Consider the following 14,473-nt stretch of genomic DNA (forward strand, 5'->3'; position numbering starts at 1 on the left):
CAACAGAAGGGGCTGTCACATTTCGTGCATGGGAGCACATCAAAAAGTGGAGCCGAAGAAGCTTGTCAGGAAGTGCGTCGGGACGTACGACAAGAAGTGCGGCAGAAAGTTCTACAGCGCGTGGCTGTGAGTAACAAGCCGAAAGTGATACATCAGTGCAGCAACAAGAAGGTCAGACAGGGGGTTCTGAAGCATGGGTGTGCAGCTGGTACGAGGAAGGAGGTTGATCGGTGCATCAACAACTGTGTCAGGCCAAAGAAGAAGCAACATCGGATGTGCTGCTGGTTCTGTGGGAAGGTTGGACACAAGAAGGTGGAGTATTTGGCTCGTGAGAAGAGCAGAAACATGACCAAGAGGGTGAATAAGGCGTTCACTAAACCCAAGAGGGTTGAAGAGGTGTTTGTAGCCAAGAGTGGCTTACTTGATGAGATCAAGGAGAAGATATCAGAAGAGGGATGCAGCTCTGGTAGGAGTGATCTTGAGGAAGATCAAGAAGCATCAAGTCTGGAGCTAGGACACGGAGTTGTCCGTAGCACAAAGGGAAAGGAGATCGAAGTGCGTCAGGAAGTGATGCGAGAGGATCTTCAGGAGGGTGATAGCGAAATCACTCCAAGGCTATAGCAACGAGTGCAGAGGGCACTCGGGGTGGTTGAGAAGAGGCTCATGGTCAAGGAGATGACGCATGAAGGAAGCCTGGTCCTCAACAGAAGTGAGTCGAGAGGTAACTCGACAGGTGCGTCAGATCGTGATGCAGTAAGTGTAATCTATTCCGCTGCAGCAGAGGCTGTATCATGATTACGCATGGAGTAGCAGACGGGTTTGTCTGTAAGGCTTGACATCTAAGCATCTGTTTTAGCTTAGTATGCAATCAAGCAGGGGGAGAATGGTGACGTTCTGGTCCAAGGAGTGCATATCTCATGGGGGAGAAGAGCATAGTGATGGACGTCCTGAAGTAGATGATGCTTGTCTTATGGGGGAGAAAAGCATGGTGTGGTGCACATCTCGTGGGGGAGAAAAGCACAATTGGCGTGGAAGTTTCCAGGTGGGGAACATGGTTATTGAACCAGAAGAAGGTTGTGCTTGATCGGCACACAAAGCTAAAAGGGGGAGATTGTTGATGTAAAGATGTCCGCCCTGAAGTAGTCGCTGACGTAGTTGCTGAAGCAGACGTCGTAGTGAGTGGTGAAGACCATGTGGAGTCGAGATGCTGAGCTGGAGTCGTGTAGACTTGGAGAGCTAGGGAGTATCTTGAAGAAAAGGCAAAGAGGAATAAACTTGGGGAGCAAGTTTATGACTTAAAGGAAGAGGAATAAGTGCATTCCAAGAAAAGGAAAGTTGCACTTATTGATATGGAAGATGTCTATATTGTGGTTCCTTGGAGACTAGGGTTTCGGGAACGTGGAGTTAGTATAAGATAGCTATGTGGTCGTCTGTAGAGAGACAGAGACACAGAGGCTGATCTTATAGAGAGAGAGAAGCGCTTGGAAGTGTTCTGGGTCGTGCTGAAGCAGGGGCTGAAGTACTTGACGGTGGAGAGACATAAGCGGGTAGCTTAGGAATTGTTCAGTGGCGTGTGTTAGGGTATAACACTAGACGTGTAAAGCTGATTAAGCAGAACTTGTAATAGGGTTTACAAGGCGATTCTAATAAAGCTATTGGTGTGTGCTTGTGTATTTTATCTCTCTGATTTACCTTCTGCAGTACTATTATTTGTGTCGTCTTTGCACTTACAAACAAAACTAGCTTCGGAGATGTTTCCGTGTGAGGTGGTGGAACCGTGGAAGAGATACTTTACTGGGTTCCACTTAAATATCTTGCTCGCCAAGTATGGTAAGCTCTTTAAGACAAGAGAACAACCATCTGGCTATTGCCACTCATTTACAATTCATACTTTTTTAAAAATTATTATTTGATCGGTGTATGTCATCTTCAATGATTTCCATCATAGAAATTCCCGGTCATTTCCATGGTTATTGCGTCAGCTACCCTCGTGGTTTTCAGGCTAGATCGTTTTTCGTGTTTACTCTTTTTTTGAAACACCACTTATATTAATTCAAAGCAAATTAGTTAGGTGCAGCCATAAAGGCCTCTACCCCAACCAAACATAGTTTAGCCACATTATCCGGCCTTGTTTTTCTCTCTTGAGATCCAAAGGAAAAAGATTACATCAAAATGACAGCATAGTTTTAGAACATCAGAGATGATTCCATAAATTTCGGGGAGTGAGTCGCCTGAGTTGATGGAGGTAACGAGTTGAGATGAATCGGACTCGAGTTCATGAATGTGTCAGTTCTTTACTCGTCTGATTTAATAGACATGTAACTACTCCAATGATAAGAATTGTCTGAGTCTCTTATCTTCTTGTCTGGATAGTAATGGCCATGTTTACACCTACACTGCAAAGGTGGATAAGCCTAAAAGCTCAACATATAAAATCATCGTCATCATTCTCATCGTAACTAATTTCCTAGTATATTCCAAGGTCCATCTTTTCAAAGGGAAGGAAAAGAAATAGTAGAAGTTTAATTTGATTACATTAACTAGTGACGTCGAAAAGCTAAATGGACTCATAAATACAATCTGTTTATTTTACATGAAGATTGAATACATAGATAACTAACCTGAATTGTTGGAAAACCGCTCGATAATTCATTAAACCTTTCGGTGTCAGTATACCACCTAGAGTCCCCCCAAACACTTCAGTGTTCATTAGATTGCTTTACTAAATATCTACGTAATGAACAATGAAGCGTTTCAGGGAACTCAAGGGGACATTTGACGCTTCATATTCTCTTTTGGTAATGATTTCTTCTCCTACTCAATGGCATTAGACACAACACAAAATGCAAATATTTATATACTTCTACGTGGTATGTTCTTCCCCTTTTTGCAAAAGAATTTCTTAGGGATGGACCATAGATGATATATTCTTTCCATTATATATAAAACATGCGTTAAATTTGAAGATGAACCAAGTCGGATTTTGGGGAATAAGGAGGTTAGAGAATATAACATCTCTATCAGTATGCTACAGAAGCACATTCTTCGTAGGATCTTTCGTGTGGTAGATCTTATTCTACTCTCTTTTTATGTGTTGGTCTTGGGAATATTTCAATGGAGTTACAAAAGCCAATGTAAACATCTCAATTTTATGTTTTGCATCACAAAATATTATTTATACGAATACCAAAATAATGTTGACACTTTTTCAAATGTCATTTATCAAATTCTGAAGTTGGCATCTACCGAAATGGTTTCTCCAAAATCAGTCTCGATAAGAAAAAGGAAGAAAGACAATGGTTCCTTTCGTTTCCTTCTAACAAAAAGAATTACAACTTACTGTATTAATCATGACAAATAATTTGATTTAGGACTCTGTTTAGGAATCCTAAATATTTTGAATATTTCACTGACTTAGTAGTCAAAATTTTATACGGTTTGCAGAACAACAGAACAGATGGAAGGCGAAACTACATTAAACCAATAAGTAATGATTTCATCCAACAAGTAAACAATTCAAGTTTTCAACTAGCTGTTGCTGGGCCAACTAGAAAGCAGGACCCCTCCAAAAATAGGCGTATGCCACTTGGCATGGAGAGCACACGGTATTCTTTAGTAAAAGGCGAAAGAATAGTTCGCTTTGTGCTCACCACATGGCTGCGTGCTATTCAGTGAGAGAGTGAGACCTGTACTTATAATGTAACTTCCGCTGTAACTTAGTCCTAGCTATCCGATGTGGGAGTGTTTAAACGTAGGACCAAAAAGACGCAACTGGATATAAAACTCTTATTGAGCACTGATGGGCCTGAAAATACATTAGGCTTCTTCTTTTTTTGAACTCCAGGCTTTAAAGAGATTTTTTCCTTTGTCCCAAGAGAACTTCTCAATAGAAGTCCAAGTCAAATGTTTTTTTTTTTTTACTTTTACAGTTTTACCTTTCAAGTTCAATCATATGTTTTCACTTTTCAGTCGATAGTGTGCATAGATATCAAGGGAGTGCAATAAGTTAAAAAATACATCTACAAATTTACAGACACATATATACAGAAGAGAACGATCATAAATAGACTGTAAAGTTGAATTTCAACATAATGTCAAATTGGTAAAAAATATCCGTCCTGATATATATTAATCTTCTTATGTCTTTGATAATGTATCCTAAAACTGGAGCAGTAGTACATATGGGCACAACAGAAGCAAAGCATTCATGTGTACATTTTCATGTATTGAGTGTACTGTGTACATAGACCTTTATTGGTATCTATGCGTGTATAGTTTGATCCTTCTTATCTTGCAAAAAGCTGATGAAAGGTAAAAAGATTATATGAACTTTTCTTGATATATTTGATTCCCTCACCTAAATCCCTTAACCTGAAATCACGTCTAAGTTCACAATGCCTCCAAGTCTCCAACTCTATATATATAAACGTCAATCCCTCCAAACTTTTCAAACCATAATACTCTTGTAAACCAAACTTACCTGCCACCAAAATATATAGAGAAAAAAAAACAAACATCATTTTGGTCAGATGTTTCCTAGAGTTCCTCTTGAGCACTTCATTGGAGATACCATTTATCTTCTTTCAAAATGTATTCCACTGAAGTGTTTGGGGGAACTCCTGGACTCATTTGGTATTTTCAGTTCAGTAGACTGGTTTGGTTGGAAATATACTATTTGTTCGATCTTTATATTTTTTTCTGTTTGTACGGCGTTGGTTGAGCACAGTAAATCTTCTTATATATCCTTGTAGAGCACTGTTTACGCTTTTCTTTAATTAGTCCTTTTTTGAAAACAACACTTTTATTAGGCCTTATAGGTCATTTTCTAGTACCAATTGAGCAGTTAGGACTCTAGGCTTACTATCCATAGAACATTAAACAAGTCTTATTTTTAAATTCTGGAGAGCAATTTCCATAAGACTACATCTAGTCGGAAGTGCCGTCACACTTAATCTCTAGAACACCGTTTGCTTTGATGATATGAATACTAATGATAAGAAGCTTTAGATACAGCTTTTACTAGCTATACAAACTGGTTTGACCCCAAAAACTTACCTATTAAAAAGTTTACAATTCATGTTGATCGAAAAAAAGATTACAAATCATTAATTAATGCGCTTACGAATCTATCTATCTATACTATTAAAGCAGAATCCTTACTAGGATTCTGCCCTTAGTTTTTAGAACTATTTACATGCTATGCCATTTCCTTATTTAAAATTTTTAAAAATTAATTTCGACCAAAAATTAAACACACGTATTGTACCATTTAGAAATTTAGATATTTACCATATATACTATATTCTCTCATGTATTTAAGGAATATTCCAAAAGCAGGAAAAGTCAAACACTCTAATTATATATCCTATTCGATCAGAATACAAATTATTCGTTGCTTAATATTTTCTTTTTTGTGAAATCGTTGATTAATATATTTTACTAGAAGTACTCAGTGATCATAGGAAAGACAAAATATTTAGCTTAACATAGCTTATTAAATATATAATTAGATGAAAAAATATTTAAGGGATCGACATCCTAATTCATGTTTTTTCCTACAATAATTAATAATATTATTTAAATCATTGATCATCTTTTTTTAAAAAGTGATTATATTCCAATGAGTATATAAATTGTACACATAGTAATCATCAAATATAAACCTATTTAAATCGACCAAAAAATCATGTTAATAATAAGTCATACATCATTGATGATTATTCTTTAGTGAGTCATAAATGAGATGAATCTAATTTTATAAATATTATATTTCAGATTAAAAATCATAATATTGTAACAATATATCGTTCTAAAACATTTGTTCACAAAAAAAAAAAAAAATTGAACTTCTTTTTCAAACCTTTTTTTAAAAAATATTGTTATAAGCATCAAAAATAGTAACAAAATATTGAATTTAAACTAAATGATGAAAATTTAAACTAAACGATGATAAATCTAGGTAGATGGTAACATGCACATATTAATATATAAAATACTTACAAAAAAAAAACTATTGTTACCATCAATTGAAAAGTGGTAAACAAACATAGGTCAGCTCATTTAATTGAATAATCTAAATTGAATTACAATAATTAAAAATTAATTATCCAAGCTCAAACATAGTTAAAATAATTTATTATACAATTAAAAAGCCAAATATTCAATGGTCTCAAATTCTACACATGTTATCAGACGACATTCGAGACAAAGCATTTCTATTTCTTGCTCGCTATATTTTTCAAGTTGCAGTCTATGCTATTTTGGCATGAGAGAAATACCATATGCTTGGGAGACCACCCAATGCTTTGGTCAGGTATGTGCAGTTTGTTGGATAAACAAATCAGAAACAAGATCTCTGCTATAAGATGTACTAAGGGAAACCGACATGAAAAATACATGGAAGTGTGGCTTGGAAGTCGGTGATACAGCAACATATTAATCTTTCAACCTCTGTTTCACTGGTCTCAAATGTAATCTAAAATTATTTATTTAGCATACACATGTATATATTGTAAAAACATTTTTCGATGAATAAATTTATCATTTATTCAAATAAACAACCAAAATAATAGTTAATTTATAAGTATACGGAAATATAAAGTATAAACTTATATTAATATAGATAGGTTATTTATAAAAAAAATATTAGAATTCAAATTGAAAAATTCCGCGCTTTGAAAGCGCGGATCCAAATCTAGTGTCCTCTTATAAAACAGAAAACTCATTTGATACTTTGCATTCCCACCGTTAAGCATATATCTGATATGCATTGTAAACTCATGTATTTCATAAATTTATATCAGTCATACAAATCTTAATATCAAGCAGAAAACCCTACGTTTTCATATACATTTCCATATATATACGTCTATACGTTTCAAACCAGAAAACCTATGATCTTGAGAGAAGCTGAAAAAACTGTTCAAAACACTTTGCAAAAATATAATATAAATATATATAATACAGACTTAAAAGGGTTGCTCTCCTTCTTTCTCACCTTGAACGTAGAGATCTCCCGCGATCCTCCAACACAGATGAAGGAGACATGTATGCGTTTGGAGTAGAATCCGTCTTTGTCGAAGTCTCAAGCTGTTGTAAAGTAGACAAGACATCAGACATCTCCGGTCTCAGCTTAGCTTCTGTGTTTAGACAACGCAATGCAATGTTGGCTGCTGCACAAGCCCCTTTGTGAGGGTAACGCCCACCAAGCTTTGTGTCCATTATCCTAAACACTTTTCTCCTGTCCACCAGATAAGGTATTGCCCAATCCACCAGATTTTGTTCCACTCCTACTTTCGATTTGTCTACCGTGGGACGTCCCGAGAGTAGTTCGAGCAGAACCACTCCAAAGCTATAGACATCGCTCTTGGCAGTTAACCTGCCCGTTGCTATGTATTCAGGAGCTGCATAGCCTTGAGTGCCCATCACTTGAGTTGTCACATGGGTTCTATCTCCTGTTGGTCCTGCTTTTGCTAATCCGAAATCAGATAGCTTTGCATTGAACTCCTGTTTTCACAAATAAATTTCATTAATTGAAGAAACATTTCCTAAAGTTTAAATAAATAATATCTTGGCCACTATAATGGACAAGACTTAGGTTCACCCCCTATGGTGAACCTTTAAATTCACCACACCATTTATGACCAATGAAAATTACATGTAGATAATTAAATAAAACATATTAAATTTATTTTAAAATAGTTAAAAAAGAATAATGACAATTCTAAACCACAAATCTTAATTTTTAAACCCTAAATAGTAATTTCTAAATCTAAATCCTATACCCTAAATCAAAATTCTATACCCTAAACCCAAATCCTAGATCCTAAATCCAAACCAAAATTCTAAACCCTAAACCCAAACCATAAATCTTAAATCTAAACCAAGTACCCTAAACCCAAATCGTAGACCCTAAACCCAAACCTTATACCCTAAACCCAAATTCTATACTCTAAACCCAAATCGTAAACCCTAAACCCAAACCGTATATCCTAAACCCGAATCCTATATCTTAAATCCAAACCGTAAACCCTAAAATTTAAATTTAATTTTAGGGTTTACGGTTTAGGTTTAAGATCTAGGATTTGGGTTTAGGGTATACGGTTTGGGTTTAGGGTCTAGGATTTGGATTTAGGGTATTAGATTTAGATATAAGGTTTATGGTTTGGGTTTAGGGTCTAAGATTTGGGTTTATGGTATAGGATTTTGGTTTAGGGTATAGAGTTTGGATTTAGAAATTAGTATTTAAGGTTTAAAAATTAAGATTTGTGGTTTAGAATTGACATTATTCTTTTTTAACTATTTTAAAATAAATTTATAATGTTTTATTTAATTATATACATGTCATTTTCATTGGTTATAAATAGTGTGGTGAATTTAAAAGTTTACCATAGGGGGTGAACCTAAGTCTTGTCCCACTATAATATACTCCTATATTTTGGTACGAATATTCAGTTTATGTACCGCATCAAGAAGAATATTAGAGGCCTTGAAGTCTCGGTATATGACTTTAGCTTCGTGGAGGAAAGCAAGTCCTCTCGCGGCACTAATTGCAACTTTCATCCTTGTCTTCCACGGAATCGGATTTGCGCCTCCTGCACACAAGCAATAAACACCAAAAAATCATATTTTAGAGATTCTATCATAACTCGAATGTAAACTAGACCAGCTCCACCATCCAAATATAGTTACCCACTTCGAAATAGATGATTCTCAAGGCTTCCCTTGGGCATGTACTCGTAAACCAAAAGGCGCTTCTCTCCCTCCAAGCAAAATCCAATGAGCTTCACAAGATTCATGTGATGAAGCCTCCCTAGATAGTGAACCTCAGTCTGAAACTCACCAACATTTTCTTATTGTTATTATTATTTAATTTGTGCTAGACATCGATGTAACCCTACTCTGTATATTAAGTATCACTTATTTTTTAAATTGTATTATTAGAAATGTTGTTTTATATTTTCAATGCAAATATAAAAAAAAATTTCAGTTTTTATCCTTACTTTTAGTTTTTTAATTAGCAAAATCAAATAAAATAATGTATTAAATAAAATGTAAAATAGAAAATCTAATATTTTTGAATCTGTGTAAAAACTTTAATTGGCACTTATAATGAGACAGAGTGATATTACATCTAAAGGAAACATATTAAGGATTATGAACTTACCAACCACTCTTTGTGTCCTTGAAACCCTTCTGATTTAAGTTTCTTGACTGCAACAACCATACCGGACCCTGGTTTTGAAGGCGACAAAGACTGCTCACCAATCCAACCTTTATAGACATAACCAAAACCGCCTTCACCGATAAGATTGTTGGGTTTGAAGTTTCTAGTGGCGGTTTTGAGTTCGTTGAATGTAAAGGCCTTTAGTGTTGGAGAAGTTAAGAGCTCTCCTTCACTTCTTGGTGTTTGAAGCGACCATGAACTGGTGAAGCTTCTGTTGCTGTAAGAGGGTATTATGAGGCTTGAGAGTCGAGATTGCTGACTCGGTTTAGGAGAAATTCTCGATGATCCTGTTGTCCACGTTTAACACCAACATCAAAGAATCAATTATATGAAATATTAGTTAGGAACTACATGAAAGTTCTGATAAAAGCTATAATCGATGAACAACGGTACATAAATAAAATAACAGAGGATTCAATTTCTTATAACAAAAAAGTGTCTATTTAATTCTATTTTAAACTAACCATCTCGATGACTTAATTAAAGAAACATACGTAATATACATATCATAGTTTCATTTCATTTCATTAACAAGAAGTGGGTTTTGTTCCATACCTCCAAACGAGCTTTCTCTGTTATCTACTCTTGCAGGAGATTCCAAGCAGTTACCCATTAGAGAGATTGAGGTTTCTTGTGCGATTAAGCAATAAGAGTTGAATCTTTATGGAGCTCTGAAGGAGAACAGAATGGAAAAAACGGAGAAAATTATAAGAAGCAACAGAGGTATTAAATTAGAAGAAAACATAAAGACAAGGAAAGGATTTGTATGAAGAAAAATCTCTGTCTGTCGCTGTCGTCGTCGGTCAAAAGACTCAAAACCAAAGACGTGTACACCACCCATCACTAGTTTGGTCTGCTGCACATATTCTAATTTCGCCTTTTCCTTATCCGAGTTATCTAAATAATTATAATCGCATAGAAAATTTCTAGCAAAGTAATTCACACTATTTCACAACGACCCATGCGCATGAATTTAGGGAACTAATTAGAATATAGAAACAGAAAGGAGTGTGGAAGGATGGGTTTACAACGAAAAAGAGTCGTTGAAATTTGAAGTGGGTCGAAGTCAATTAACAATCTTCGAAAAGTCGAATAATTCCTTTTGCTTCAAGCAAAGATTCCAATTCTCTTACCCTAAACTTGCAACGTCATGCATCTTTTGAGTACGTTTATCATATGATACTGGGCTTTCAAAAGCCAGACCCAACTTTGTCCGAACAACATGGTACATAAAAGTCAGAAAGTGTTCTGTTTCTTTAATAACGTTTAATTGTTTGTTTATTTGGACTTTACTTTTATACATTGAACCCCATTTTTTCAAATTTAGAAAATTTATTAATGCAAAAACACAAAGGATGATCACAGATGAAAGGAACCCCAGTTTGGCAATCATATCATCATATATTTTATGAACTCAACTTCAACAAACTGATCAAAACAATCAAAATCTAACTATAATCAGGTTCATGTAACTTATATCTGCGTATTACAATATGTGTGCTATATTACTATTTATATAAATACATGTTTTTAATGATGTATAATACATGTTTGAGCTTATGTATACAGAGTAATGAACCGTTTGAGGAAAAAAAAATAGTATACAGAGTAATGACCATAATATGCAGTTCAGTGTTTACTAATGGACAATATGTTCCTCTTGATGTGGTGTTACCAAAAAAAAATCATCTTGATCTTAATAAAGACTAATACTGAGACCTGCATTCCGGATATTTTTCGGCAATCATCCGACAAAACTAGATTAAACGGAAACTGTTTTCTGGAATTCAGTTTTTATGATCTTGCCATTTAAAAGAAAGTAAACTTTTGAAGCACTCTAGTTATGTATAATACACACCAGTGGCGGAGGGAGAGATGTTGGAAAGGGGGCAGCTGTCCCCTATGAAATTCTGATTTTTTGTATTATTGTTGATTGTTCAAAATTTATTTGGCTTTAATATGTAAAATTTCTTCTACTACCTCCTATGAATTGAAGTTCAGTTTTTACTTTCTCCCCTACAATTTTTTTTGTCTGGCTCCGCTACTGATACACACATGTAAAATAATTAACCATTTGATACTCTTTGATTGGAGCCATCAAGCTGGACTGAGAGTTCAAATGTTAGCTATAATTAGAGTCATTGGTCACAAGAAGGAAATTATATTCATATATGTGTCTTAGTAATATATGTATGCCTCCGCCAATCTAAACATTGGCTCGAGTGCTCGACAATGCTTTTTTCAATAGAATTTATGTTCCTATTTATTCGTCACTCAGTAAGAAGTTGTAGCGAAGATCGGTCCCAAAGTCCAACTTGAGTTTTGGATGCGTGTCTACAAAAGATACCGTAACCGACCGTTGACAGAATAATTAAAAAATACTGAAATGTATATAATATTTGGCAACGTGAAATGGCAACGAAAGAGCGTTTGCTAATTGCTATTACTTAAAAAAATGCAAAACATCGAACCACTATCCTTAATGTCATTGCCAGTCACATGCATCCCATATTCTCATCTCTCCTTTTCCTTTAATCACTATTTTATTTTCATATTCAGTGGCGGATCTAGAAGTCGTTTTGATCCGGGGCATGCATATAGTTTATGAAAATATCAACAGAGGCATTTGGTATTTTTAAAAAAATTATACACTGAAATTTTAAAATCCATGGTGGGCAACTGCCCCCCCTTCTTCTATGTAGATCCGCCACTGCTTTAATAACATTTTTAAAATAAAGAAATAATGCCTATGCTTATTATTTCCTAGCATTTCATCTTGCTCATCTTTTTAATTCATACGCTGGAACTTACAGAATATAGACATTCCAACATTTTCACACTCCTTGATTTTGTGTTCAGTAGCTACATTTATGCACATAGTTATCTATATTTTTCATTATGGTCTACGTAAGTCCAAAGTAGAAACGAATTAGCTTTTCAGAACGTTCACATACAAATCTAATGCCTAACTTAAAAATTTTATCATTGAAGATCATAAACTTAGACATTTTATATGTATATAACATATACAACATAATTTTCGAATAAGTATATAACATATATATAGCTTACTGAGAAAATATACATCGTAATCTTATATATGTACCTTTAGTGGATATTACTCTGAGCCATTCTTCCGTTGGAAGTGAGTAGTTAATCAAGTAACTGAAGCAGCAAGCACGTGGCCACATAGCCAGTTCTTCTTTACGGGTAATTCTTTGTTTCTTTGTAGCGACACTATAATCATATAAATATAGCTCCAATTGGTAACCATCGATTAACCGTAGAATCGCGGAAAAATAGTTAATGCAAAAAATTAATTAAACTGCGAAAAAATTCAAAATTGTGAAATAATGGAATTAATGTTTAATAGATCAAAATAAATATCAATGTTTAGCGAGCTTATTTTTAATAATAGATTGATAATTCATAATATTATAAAAAATTATAATATAACTTTATTTTTAACATAACTATTTATCATAAAAAGTATTACTATTTATTTAAAAATTTAAAATGGTATTAGCATATAATTTAGTAATATAAAAGTGTTGAATTTATAATTTCTACCATAATTTACTAAAATTCACTTTTCCATTTAATAAAAATTCTCTTTATATTTCTGTTAGCAAAAACGTAAACATGCGCTTGTTTTTTATCATTCCATAATTTTTTTAATTAATAAAATAATTGTGAAAATCGCGTAAAAACATCATTTCACCATTCTACAAGGTTACTAATCAAAACCATAGTTGGAAAATACATGTGGCATCTGATACACTGTCACCAAATATATTTTTTTCTCTCAAAAGAGATTTAGAAAAGAAAATGAGGTATTAAATATCCAGCAAAGCTGCAAAAGATTAGATTAAGGAAATGCACATGATCCCATAAAGATTCGTAGATTAATTAATGCATAATGGCGCATTTTATAAGTTTGATGTCTCCTATCATTTTATCGTCGACTCTAAAGTATTATGGCATCCTCTAGGGTTTCAGATTCTGTCACATGGTTGCTTCTTCTTCCGTATAAATTCTTCTAATTTTTAACCCTTCAAACTACCAAGTTATGAATATTTTAACGAGTATAAATATCCAGATTTTTTTTAAATCCAGATTATAAAAGACTAACGCGTAATCGTGAAAAAATCATATTTTCCCATTTTTTTTTCATATACTAATATTTTGTACGGCTTAAATGTATTATAAATTATGTGAATTAGCGTCGTGGGTAATATTTGTCGAAATTGATTTTCATGTTTGGACGTCAGTTCATCACTATGATCCGAATCAGTTTAGATTTATAACTTATACGTATGAGAGATATTTTGCTTCAATTTGATCCTCGGTTATAAGAAAATGTTGTGAAGCTTCTTCTTGGTAAGGTTCTTGATCCCTCCACTTTTTTAGTATGTCAAGCGCTTTATTGACAGTGTACATTACAAGCTTCGGGACGATCATCAGAAACTAATTACTCCAGAGACTACGTTGAAAGTCCAGGTATCCAAAATAACTAGGAGAACTTCACTTTTTCGTGATCTTTGTCTATGGTTAAAAACATCGACTAATTCTTAGGGATTTCGAAAATTGGACTAATGGAATGTGCCGGATATAGTGGATGGGTGAAACTAGAATGTAATAGATTGACCTAGGAACTTTTGTTTAAACCGAAATTTTAACCGATCTGAATTCTCGGTTTTTGGGTTGAAATAATATATATACTCCCTCTGTTTCAAAATACATGATATTTTAGAGATTTTTTGATGTTTCAAAATAGTTGATGTTTTGATATTTTTATATTATTCTTAGTTTATACTCCCTCCGTTTCATATTAAGTGTCGTTTTAGAGAATTTTTTCCGTTGCAAAATAAGTGTCGTTTTAGAGTTTCAATGCAAAATTTATTAACTTTATTCTCCATTCTATTTTTCTATTGGTTGAAATTGTATCGGTAATGATGTTTTTATATTGAAAATATGCAAAATTAAATACTTTCTTAATCCGTGTGTACAAGTCTAAAACGACACTTATAATAAAACAGAGGGAGTAGAAAACTGTGTAACCAATAATGTTTATATTTTAAAGTATTGGCTGAATTAGTTTTGATTTATATTTTTAATGTTATTTTTTTAGGAAAGAGTGTATACCTTAATTATTGTGTATACAACCAAAACATCAAATATATTGAAATAGAGGGAGTATTATTTATTAAAAAAAACGTTGTGGATTCCTACAAATATATAACCACG

General features: G+C 33.9%; 1 protein-coding gene and 1 non-coding gene across 2 annotated transcripts; both read right to left on the reverse strand.

Annotated features, from left to right (window-relative positions):
• Nucleotides 1-3,542: 3,542 nt before the first annotated feature.
• LOC130504327 (U5 spliceosomal RNA) lies at nucleotides 3,543-3,659 on the reverse strand. The gene has a single exon (XR_008941229.1). It is a non-coding gene; the product is annotated as a U5 spliceosomal RNA (small nuclear RNA).
• Nucleotides 3,660-6,765: 3,106 nt separating this feature from the next.
• Nucleotides 6,766-10,054, reverse strand: LOC108824491 (probable serine/threonine-protein kinase PBL18). Its single transcript, XM_056998944.1, has 5 exons — nucleotides 9,782-10,054; nucleotides 9,167-9,513; nucleotides 8,696-8,831; nucleotides 8,464-8,594; nucleotides 6,766-7,506 (listed from the first exon to the last, which is right to left on the reverse strand). Exons 1-5 carry the CDS (start codon nucleotides 9,837-9,839, stop codon nucleotides 6,994-6,996), a joined length of 1,185 nt encoding a protein of 394 aa, XP_056854924.1. The 5' UTR covers nucleotides 9,840-10,054; the 3' UTR covers nucleotides 6,766-6,993.
• Between the last annotated feature and the right edge of the window lie 4,419 nt (nucleotides 10,055-14,473).

Source organism: Raphanus sativus, unplaced genomic scaffold, assembly GCF_000801105.2.
Source record: "Raphanus sativus cultivar WK10039 unplaced genomic scaffold, ASM80110v3 Scaffold1498, whole genome shotgun sequence".
NCBI lineage: Eukaryota > Viridiplantae > Streptophyta > Magnoliopsida > Brassicales > Brassicaceae > Raphanus > Raphanus sativus.